General features: G+C 42.1%; 1 protein-coding gene across 2 annotated transcripts in view; it reads left to right on the forward strand.

The window, feature by feature from the left end:
* Nucleotides 1-11,597, forward strand: part of LOC106814899 (DNA polymerase nu-like) — a 33,346-nt gene extending 21,749 nt beyond the window's left edge. For both annotated transcript variants that reach the window (XM_014819310.1, XM_014819388.1), the window contains one exon: nt 11,109-11,597. In XM_014819310.1, the coding sequence (XP_014674796.1) occupies nt 11,109-11,236 (128 nt within the window). In that variant the 3' untranslated portion in view covers nt 11,237-11,597. The remainder of the gene's footprint in view (nt 1-11,108) is intronic.
* Nucleotides 11,598-12,378: the final 781 nt, after the last annotated feature.

Consider the following 12,378-nt stretch of genomic DNA (forward strand, 5'->3'; position numbering starts at 1 on the left):
CTTTGGTACGAAGTAACAGTCAACATCGCTATGCTGCAGTTAACGGATGTCACTTAAAACACAACCCCAGGCGAGACAATGAGAATAGTTGTTTACAGCAAGTGTTTGTAGGGCGAGGTGCACAGTGCTTTGCTTAATTATTTAGGGGAAGCGAACGCACTTTGCGTGTCCTGCGTATCAGGAGATCAGACCGTTTACCATGTGTCAGGATTACTCTGACCCGGTTTCATGATAACAGCAGGTAGTATAATCACACCATTGACGTTTGCTAACATCAGTACATACGAGAACACCACACGACGTTCAGGGACTTCATTGGGTAAACGGATGTTTCTATATATTAATTCAGTATATTTTAGTTTCGTGATATATTAGTGTGCTTGACCCCCCGTTACAGTTGTAAATGGCGCGTGATGTGTGGATGATAAATAATTATTGATATGCCAAGGCATCAAGCAGTTATATTGCAAAAATAAACTGAGGCGCGTTTATGTTCATACCATCAATACGATCGATAGCAGTTTATTTTATTTCTCTTTACTAAATTTGAGACAACCTATATAGGGACCGTGGAGTCCACCAAGTGAGGCAAGGCAGTCTACGCAAGCAAATCACGTGGATCGTAATTGAACGCCAGACAGTGGTAGACACCTGACGTGTGTGAACCAGTTACGTGGCCAGCTTCCCTGAAGCACGATGGCAGTACCGTGAGCATTATATTCCAGGGAGAATTCATATGAGTGCAAACTGTGTTAGATGCTCTTCTCCTATCTGAGAGTAGAGTGAAGTTACACATGAGAAGTCAACACGGGCAGAGAAACCGATTGAAGTGCGCGCTGTGTGATGCCGCATTCGCAGTGTTGGGTGATCTGAAAGAAACACATGAGATGTCACACGGGCAGAGAAAACACGTTAATAAGTGCGCGCTTGTGTGATGCCGCATTTCGCAGTGTCGGGTATCTGAAGAAACACATGCCAGAACGTCATACGGCGAGAGAAACCGATAAGTGCGAGTGTGTAATGCCGCCTTCTGCAAACATCGGGAAATCTGAAGACACCCTGAGAACTCACACGCGAGAGAAACCATATAAGTTGCGATCTGTGTGATGCCACCTTCTCAGTCGCGAGTGCTTTGAAAAAAACACACGAGAACGCACACGCGGAGAGAAACCGTATTAAGTGTGGTCTGTGGTGTTACGCATCACAACATCGGACTGCTCTGAAGACACATATAGAGACTCACGACGGGAAGAAACCGTAATAAATGCCAAGCTGTGTTGATGCCTGCTTCATACAATCGGCCGTTCACTGGAAGGCCTACACATGAGAACTCACACGGAGAGAAACAGTATACAGTGCGATCTGTGTGACTGCTACCTTTCACTACTTGGAGCATGTGAAACGTCACCTTGAGAACTCACACTCAAGAGCAAAAGCCGTATAAGTGCGAGCTGGTGTGATGCCTGGCCTTCTCATTTGGGTAATATGAAGACACATCTGAGAACTCAACGGTAGAGAAACCATATAAGTGCGATTTTGTGTGAGATGCTGCCTTCTCAAAGATTTCGCGTGCTGTTGAAAAACACACGGAGAACGCACACGAGGTGAGAAACCAGTATAAGTGTGAGCTGTGTGGATGCTACCCCAGTGGGCTACACGACGTTGTTTCAACGTTGAATCTTGGTTGAAACTACGTCATGACGTCGATCACCGAGAATACGACGTTGATTCAACTTCGAAATGTAGAACGTCTATTCAACGTTGAAACTGACGATTGTTTTCAACGTTATATATTGGTTGAAATTAGGTTGCGTCTTTACCCACCAAAATACAACGTCTATCAACGTTGAAATGTACAACGTCTATTCAACGTTGAAACCATAACGTTGTTTCAACGTTATATATTCGTTGAAATTAGGTTGCGTTTTTCCCACCAAAAATACAACGTCTATTCAACGTTGAAATGTACAACGTCTATTCAACGTTGAAACCATAATGTTGTTTCAACGTTATATATTGGTTGAAATTAGCTTGAGTCTTACCCACCAAAAATACAACGTCTATTCAACGTTGAAATTTACAACGTCTATTCAACGTTGAAACCATAACGTTGTATCAACGTTATGTATTGGTTGAAATTAGCTTGCGTTTTTACCCACCAAAAATACAACGCTATTCAACGTTGAAAGTGTACAACGTCTATTCAACGTTGAAACCATAACGTTGTTTCAACGTTATATATTGGTTGAAATTAGGTTACGTTTTACCCACCAAAAATACAACATCTACTCAACGTTGAAGTGTACAACGTCTATTCAACGTTGAAACCATAACATTGTTCAACGTTATATATTAGTTGAAATTAGCTTGCGTTTTTACCCACCAAAAAATACAACGTCTATTCAATGTTGAAATGTACAACGTCTATTCACGTTGAAACTGACGTTGTTTCAACATTGAATATTGGTTGAAGTTATGTTGCGATATTGGACACTATACAAAATAAATTGTCGATTTATCGTTGAAATGTACAACGTCTATTCAACGTTGAAATGTCAATGTCTATTCAACGTTAAAATTATACGTTGTTTCAACGTTGAATATTGGTTGAAATTATGTTGCGGTTTTGGAAACCAAAATGCAACGTCTATTATGATTGTGTTGTGATTTGTACACCAGAAGTCCGTCCGTTCGTTTGTTTGAAAATATGTTACGATATGCCACAATGCCAATTAGAATGTCAAAAAAAATTATTTTGGTATACTATTAGCACATATTATTATTATTATTATTATATTATTATTATAATATTATTATATTATTATATTATTATAGATATATATATATTATATATATATATTATAGTATTATATATTATATATATATATATTATATATATATTATATTATTATTATAATATTATTATATTATTATATTATTATTATTATAATATTATTATTAGCTAAATCTATAAAAAAGAAATATAGATATCTACGGGAATCGAACCCTGGCTAACTGAAGATACACTCGCTATAATTAGCTCATGTCCCAGCATGCTCTTCAACGTTGTTGCTAGCTGTTGCTATAAATATATATAGCGCGCCTCGCACAAAGAGCAAAGCAGTTGATGAGAGAGTTTGCTGGTTGGGATCCATCGAAGCACGCTATAATTACACGGTAAGTAAGCTGTTTCTGTATCACGTACATTCCCTTCATTGAACTTTGAAGACTATTACCTACGAGGTTACGCACGCCGCTATGCACAGACAACATCAATAAAGAGAGAACAAGAACAATTAGAATCTTAATTTATCTTGTTGTCTGTGGCTGTGCACAGCGGCCGGCATGCACATATGTGTGTGTTGCAGAGGCGCATTTGAACGGCATTTACAGGAAGTTATCGACTATATTAGGCGAAAGAGAGTAGAGAACGTACATTAATGAGACTTAATTTAGTAGTATATATTTCGTGTTTATATTTACCATCATTTTATGATTGAAACGTTCCAATTACTTATCGTGTCTGCGCGTACGTACGACCGTTGGCGATCCCCGCGCGTTCCGCGTAGACGGGCACCTGCCCGGTTCCGCTGTACTGTAATCACTAGCAGCGCTAGCGCGCAGCTAACAGGACGCAACCAAGGGTAAGACTATATATAGGACTTTTTATAGGTACTAGCCGTGTAGCGCGAGTGATTATATGATTATCGCGAACGTGCCAGATATAGCATATAGGGCCAGTTGCATATTATATTGAATAAGTTGTGTGCGTGCATGTGCGTGTCCGTGCGCGTGCATGGGTATATATTACTAATACCATTAGTGAGCGTGTGTGTGTTTGTGTGTGTGCGTTCGTGAGTGTATGCGTGTGTGCGTGCGTGCATTTGCGAGTGACGTAAGTTAATTTTGTGTGGTTCACGCGGTCACCGTACAGCTGTAAGTGCAGCTTAATGTTATTGAATATACGATGCGTATGTGTATGCGCGCACGTATACAGGGGTCGAAATTATATTTTTATTATGGTACGGTATCCATTCGGGATACCAGGTATTGAAATCTGGTATCCCCCCCAAAGATTTGGTATCCCATTTTTTGGATAGTAATTTTAACTTGCGTAGTAAAAGTAAGTTTGCCCTTGAAACTCTCATCGCTCGCGTTCATTTTACATACGCCCCACAGTACACTGCAGACATGCGTATTGTCTCTAGCATTGCTGTATAACGCTAGAGTGGCCTGCGCCCGCTCAGATTTAGACGATTTTTTTTACTATTCCGGCGGGATATACCATGCAAGCATTGAAATCTGGTATCCAACACAAGAATCTACTATCCCGCGGATATCGGCATACCGCTAATTTCGACCCCGTGGTATACATGATATGTGTATACATTCACTTCAATCGTTATTCACTTCTTAAAAGATTGTTTTTCAGAAACCCCGCTTCATTTAACTTTAGTAAATTACGTTCGCCATTTACAAACAATCAGACCAATCAGAGCGAGTCTTACAATAGCCCCTGGTTCTCGCTTGTATCTGTGGCGCTGCAGGAGGCCTGATAGACTAGCTCTGATTGGTCTGATTGTTTGTAAATGGCGAACGTAATTTACTAAAGTTAAATGAAGCGGGGTTTCTGAAAAACAATCTTTTAAGAAGTGAATGTATACACATATCAGTAGCAAGGTAAAGCCATGTAGAAGGGAACGGTAGGTTTTTGTTCGCGGCAATAGCGGCGTACGGGCCGCATTAGCAGCGCATGCATTTTGCATGCGATCTCACAAAATTTCAATGAACCCCGTTCTGTCCCAATAACCCTCACCAAAATATAAAAAAGGTTATATGGGACAGAATTATTCGGTCTAAGTTTCTACTTGCCGTAGCAATGCTTTGGAGTTTGTAGTGAAAACATACAACGTTACATACTATATACACATACAATATATACATACAATATAAAATACATAATTCCTGTGTTCTTTATCAAATTCACTAATTAAGTGCCTTGTATTCTGGGCTGTAGTCTGGAAGAGGAATGATCCTAGAATCGCAAACGGCACCTTTCGTTGACATTAATCATAATCAAAATGAAGTGAAACCTCGCTACTTCTCTCTCACGCAGCGTCGGCGGGCAGTCTCATCGATGACGACGACGTATTCGACTATGACACGACGCCGAGCTTCGACGAGCGGCCAGCAGGGGCAGGGGGCCCCGCGCGTGGCGACCTCGCGTCCTCATTGCACGGCGGCAGTAACGGGCAGCTTGTCTCTCCCACCAGCAGTGTCGACGCCGCCACGCCTCGCTTGACCCACGCTACCGCCGTCGCCACGCCTCGCTCGACCCACGCTGCCGCCGTCGGGCGCGTCCATCTGGGTTCGAACGGGTCGGAAATCGAGATCTCGGTAGAGACAGGTCGCGGGGCAGCGCCAACGCATCGGCCACCCGTCGCCCGCGGCGACGGCGATGACGATGGCGCGGACACGCCGCGAACGATGCAGCAGACGTACGAGGCGCTGGAGGCAGAGTTCCGGCGGATGTGGAATGACGAACGTGGCGGCGTGACGACGACGACGACCGACGCATCGTCCACGCCGGTTGAAGCACGATGCCACGTCGCGGCCGCTCCGCACGCACGACAACGGAACAGGGTCACACTGATCCCCGTGCGTGAGTCATCGATGCGATGGCGCGCCAACAGAAATGCAAGACGAGAGAACGGAGGAGGCAGCGGGATGCACGACGGCGACTCCCCGCAGAGCGCGCCACCGTCAACGTCGACGATGCGGCCTCGTCCGAAGCCGCCGCCGCCGCCGTTAGACGTCGACTTTGTCACAATGAACAAGAACCCTCTGCTGCTGAGACAGCGGCGGCGAAGTCCGGAGAAGACCTACACGCAGCTTCACGGGACGAGACAGAGGAGGAGGAAGCTGGAGCCGACGAGACGCCTGGAGGCCTCACCGAGTTTCGCGGGAGACTGCCGCGGGATGTCTCGCACCTCTTCCAGCGTAGAGACGACGCAAGCGCCTCGCCGTGCCTTGCCGGGCGTCGAGACGGACCGAGGGGATGCCTCGCCACGGCATCGAGGTGGTCTGAAGCGAGGCGCGCCCTCCTCGGCTGCTCGACGGGATGCAAGCGTCCGCGATTGGCTCATGCAGACCGTGGAGGAGGCGGGGGAGGAGGGGGAAAAGACGGGCGATCGCGACCTTCCTCTACACTCCAGGGAGGAGCTGATGCACTATCTGCACGTGATGCGTGGTCAGCTTAACGAGCTTTCACATGGCCGGCGCGGCGTCGTTGGCTGCGCGGTCAGCGACGCCACATCAGAAGAGGAGCGTGTGACCGCAGATGTACGTAGAGCGATGCGCGTGAGTTACGTGGTCAGAGAAAATATAACAGACTGTCGAAATTTCATATATTTCGACTTTCATTTGGCTAGCGCTTTAATTATGATACTTGTCTTATATTTCTTTATTTTTTTCACCGATACATGCACGTACACACATATGTATATATATGTTAAAAAAACACCGATCAAATGTTGCTGTATATATGTTATACCTTGATCTATTTAGGCATCAAATCTTGGTTGTAACTCGTTAACAGGTGCTGGGTAGAGACAGCAGCGCGAATGCTGGGAAGAGAATGCACAGTGAGCAACAGACTCAGCCGGCAGTTCAGTTTCCGCCCATCCAACAGACGAGACAGATGTCGAGTGACAGGTATGACGCGTACTGCATAACTCCCCCTATCGCCTATAATATACAGTCACACCTCTATTAGGGATGGACACCTCTGTAGAACGCTGTCCGTAGATGACGCTATTGGGATTTCCCTTGAGTGACAGTTATACAGTGAAGCCATCTCTATAGAATAGATACCTGTCTATAAAGCACGCCTATCGAGAGTTTCTCTTTAGTGATCCTTATATACAGGTTTGACTTTATATAACAACCCGAACATTAACACACTAGAGGTAAAATCAGAGAGTAGAAAATAGTAGTTTTCACTAGACACGGCTAACAGCTCTGAACATAGCTCTATGTGTAACACATTTACTCTCAGAGGTGTGAGTGGAAGTATTCCCTCGTTTACAAAGCCACGCGAGGCAGCGAGATATTCGCTTCACGCTGGTAAAGTCTAGGGATGGCACGGCGATGATATCAGGTTGATGGGTTTCCTAATCGACCGTTATCACTCCAGCTCTCCTGCCTACTCTGGACAGCGTGATGCGGCTACAACAGCTCAGATTGCACGCTGAATAATTAATGTGCCACTCCGAGATTGAATTGGGAGGTCAAGTAGAGGCTCAGTATACGCTCCCCTCCACAGCACGCGCAGCACGATCAACACACAGTAATCAAGTAGATAGTGGCAGGGCCCTGGATAAATAACACATTTTTCCCCGAAGTAATTTTTGCCCGAGTTATTAAGATGAACGTGCTATTTTGCCTTTACAACATGTACAACGTCATGCGTTTCTCTGAAAGTATGTCGATGTATATATTGTTTATTTACAAACATCGACGATGCTGGCGGACGTGTTAACGTTTCGTTGTGTGTTTTATGTGTCGTGTCATCGTTCCACAGCGAACCATCCAACTACGTGCAGGAGTACAGCTGCGCGAAACACAAACCTGACTACAGGCCTTACACGCTGAGAGACTTCCACACCATTAACCACGGCGTGAGGCTGGGAGGGCTGGGACCGGTCGTGGACACGGAGAAGGTAACCCACGACGTCGCCACCGTGGTGTTGAACGTGCAGATGTAACGTCAACTAACCGATACTCGCCCACGACATTTTCAATCTCTAACGTGACACATCTGTCACATCAACTGTGTCGTGGGGACCTGTCCAGTAGGCCCTGCAGCGCACAGGGCTCTGATATTCACACGACTTCCGAGGATACTCGCTGCCGACTTTCAATTTTCGTGATCAGCTGAGAATTATTTAACCAAAGAAATTTTCTTCCTAAAATCACACTTACAATCAAGCCTAATATCATGAGTGCTAACAATACAGGTAATTAAGTCTGTGATAAACCGCATATTTTGATTCATGCGCATATATATTATATACTGATGGCTGTGTGATACTATGTCTGCATGTCCAGTGCTTTCCTTTAATTGTTTATATGCCCAGTGTTTTTTCTACAATTGCCTGTGTGCAGTGTTGTCATATAATTACCTGTGTGCAGTGTTGTCATATAATTACCTGTGTGCAGTGTTGTCATATAATTACCTGTGTGCAGTGTATATATATATATATATATATATATACATATATGTTCGTGAATTACGCATGTTGTGGTCGTAGGAATAGGGAAAAGCATATATTGGATCGCAGGAAACACATGTGCGCTCTGCATGCGCACTGTTATGTAAGAGTAATAAGAGTAATATCTAATACATTATTGTTAATGGTTTTTCTTCGTTTTATTAATTTTTATGCGTTTTTACAGAATAATGAGCAACAAAGTTATGGCCCAAATAAACATGAAAGGAGCAAAAGGGAAACTGGCGCTTGCTGGAACAGAATTGTTTTCCATAGTAACAGGTAAGTCCTTTAATGCTATATATTCTTAATGCACAACTGCATGAGCAGTAATATATATATATATATATATTGCGTGATATATGGTTATAACTTGCATATATTTTTAAAAGTGCTTCTGGATAGTTTTACACTTTCAATTCTTTTAAAACCATATTGTGGTTTTGCTTGTGGATGTTATATGAATTGCAAATTTTTTCATATGTTAAACATGTACTTCGCAGCTCCACAGTAGAAATTAATAAAAGATAACTTTTTGGTTAAGCTAGTAAGATTAAATTTAATTGACACATAAATTACTGTACATTAATATTATGTTATAATAATTTTCTATATCGCGTTTTTCTACCTTAGCAAGTGTGCTAAAGAATCATAACGGCACTGAAACCGAGGTAACCGCTGCAGCAGCACTGTGCCTCAAATACGCACCAGACAGGATTGGAGGAGGAGGAAGGAAATAATTCCCAAACTATTTCAGTGTCGTTCACCCTCAAGTCGTTATATCACAAAATTTTATTTACCCGCGACTAAATTTCGATCCTTAATTATATTTTTGGTCTAGTTTCATTTACCCCAAAATAATTTCATTTACCCTTCGGTGAACTATTTACCAGTTTAAGAAGCACTGTACATGATACACTACACAGCCAGTCCTGCTGGGTAGATAAATACATATATATATATAATATCAGGAGTGGATAATATAGAGTCTCTATTATCCACTCCTGATAATATACACTGCGTATGTTTTTGACTATATTATATTTTTATTGTTAGTATTCATTTATTAGAAGTTTAGCGTATTATTTGTATTGTTAGTAGTCGTTTCTAAGTATAGTTTATTGTGCATCAGCGCGCATATGATGTATGTTATACTCAGGTTCAATGAGGTGATTAATGTAGCTCTATAAATATACATACGGGCATATGTGTGTTCAAGCAGATCCATGTTTCATACCTGATGGCAGCTATATATAATGTTCATTTCAGTGTCGTTCACCCTCAAGTCGTTATCACAAATTTCATTTACCTGCGACTATATTTCCTTAATTTATGATTTTGGTCTAGTTTCATTCACCCCAAAATAATTTCATTTACCCTTGGGTGAACAATTCACCAGTTTAAGAAGCACTGTACGTGGTAAACTACACAGCCAGTCCTGCTGGGTAGGCCTAGATAAATACATATACACTGTGTATATATTTTTGACTATATTATATTTTTATTGTTAGTATTCATTTATTAGAAGTTTGAATGTGCATCAGCGTATTATTTGTATTGTTAGTAGTCGTTTATAAGTATAGTTTATTGTGCATCAGCGCACATATTGTATGTTACTCAGGTGCAATGAGGTGATTAATGTAGTTGTCTATAAATATACATACGGGCATATTATATATATGTGTGTTCAAACAGATCCATATGTTTCATACATGATGGTAGCTATATATAGTGTTCATTTATTTATAGTGTTGTTAAATTTAAAAACCTGGATTGCTTTTGACTTGCTGATGGCTGAATCTTAATTAGATGTGGTAGTGCCACACTATAGCTAGATTAGAAAACCTTTCATTAAAACACCTGTCTAGAGCACTTCATATAGTAGGTATACAGTTCGGTAGTATAATTTTTGCGAGGTGATCCGAGCCAGCTACGAAATCTATCGCTATATATCATATGGTGAAATATAATAAAACAAATGTATATACAAATGATGTCTACATGTATATATCAGCATGCTTTACAACCTAATTTTAGCCAATTTCTAGACTGTTTCAACGTCGGCAATCAACGTTGAAACAACGTTGGTAAACAACGTTGAAACAACGTTGGCAAACAACATTGAAAAATGTTTGGATATGCAATTTGATACTACGTCGAATTGTCAACGTTGAAACAACGTCGAAATGTCAACGTGGAACCAACGTCGCAATATCAACGTGGAAGCAACGGCGCAATATCAACGTTGAAACAACGTCGCAATATCAACGTTGAAACAACGTTGACATTTCGACGTAGTATCAAATTGCAAATTCGAACATTTTTCAACGTTGTTTCAACGTGGTTTTCCAACGTTGTTTCAACGTTGTTTCAACCTCTTTTGCCCACTGGGATATTTCTCTAATATCTGTGTTCACGTAATGCCCAGTATTTTCCATCAGAAGAAATCGTTCGGTAGAAATCATACACTTTAAACAGGGAGAACATAATCGCGTGTAATATATGACATGAAAAATTACAATGCTATAGTGTTTCACTTTTATTATTATAAGGTGCCAAATCTTTCACGCATGCATGGTATCTACCAAACGAGATATTAGTTTCTTGAAACGAATTTACATTAGAGAGCACATATATTCACGGGTAGTTTCTCTAAAATCTCTTTCCGCGTTTTCATATTAATAGTTATATAACGTGCCCAACCTTCTCGAAATTGCCTATACTGTAAGATAGTGAATGTAAAATAATTGTGTATGGAAAAACCTTTGTCCTGGTCACAACGTGATAGCAAGATCATATAATCCCTTAGGGTACGTTTGTATGCTCTTGTTTTTGCAGGTCTCGTAAGTGGCTGCATGCAGGATATATCGGCCCTGTGTGGAAGTATGGTCACGCTTACTGTTCCTCTTCCCGTTTCCTTGAGCACGGGCAAGACTTGGGGACATATGGATGCCTACACCCCATAAAGACTACGAGACAACGTGGCACTGGAACGTGTTACCACCTAGCTCTCTGTGAAACATAATTGCGATTGTACCGTACACTTATTACTACGTTCCGTTGCGTGAAGATTGCTCAACAATGTTATGCCATGAAAAACAACAAAATACCCCCAAAATCTAGAGACATATATATCGGACTGCCACGTGCACACCCATCTATTCTCCGTAACGTATTTAGAGACCATGGATCAGGAACAGATGCGGTCGCAAAACGGCGTGGCGCACGTGCATGCAGACATCGGGAATCTACGCGGTTATCTCACAAATGTTATGAGGTGTTACCAGTTTTGACATCAACGAATATTAACAGTTACCGCTATTCTAAGTCAAATAAAATGAGGATATAGTAATCAATTCTAATGTGTAATCGATGTCTATCTAAAGTATTGGTTGATGAAAATACGGCAATTTATCAATCGAGCCACGTCACATCAATTCCTTCAGCGTTTCTTGTGGCCACACTTATATCGAGAAGCTACCAAACGTTAACTTTCTGCTAGAGAAAGAAGGAAAAGGAAGAGAAAAAGAGAGGGGGAGAGAGATATGCCTGCCTCTGTGTGCGTGCATGCGTCTGTGTGCGTGCGTCTGTCTGTGTGCGTGCGTCTGTGCGGGCGTGCGTCTGTGTGTGTCTATGATAACATTTACGGGAATTCGTAATGAAAAAGTTAAATAATATATATATCAAGAGTCCATAAATAGCGATCTCTATTATGGACTCTTGATTATATCAAACAACGTACTATACTAATTTAAGATAAAACATTGTCACAAATTTGCGCATACACGTATATCTCTCCTCCGCTACCACCTCTTTCTTCCACTTTACCATTTGTTCCTCTTTTGCTGAAACCTTCGTTCCCTCCCCATCACTTCTTTGTGAATGGTAGATGATGAGAGAGGGGTATGTAGAGGGAGAATATGGAGAAGGGGGGGCGGAGTCGAAGAAAATCTGGAGGATGGGGATGAGGTAGTAGAGAAGGAGGAATGTGTGGGAGGAGGGCGGTAGAGGAGGTGGGTTGACATAGATTTGGAGAAAAGGTGGAGGAGGCCGGTGAATGTAGAAGAAGGGAGGAGGTAAATGAGGGCGGATGATGTAGAGGCGAATG

This window comes from Priapulus caudatus, unplaced genomic scaffold (genome assembly GCF_000485595.1).
Source record: "Priapulus caudatus unplaced genomic scaffold, Priapulus_caudatus-5.0.1 Scaffold1, whole genome shotgun sequence".
NCBI classification, from domain to species: domain Eukaryota; kingdom Metazoa; phylum Priapulida; class Priapulimorpha; order Priapulimorphida; family Priapulidae; genus Priapulus; species Priapulus caudatus.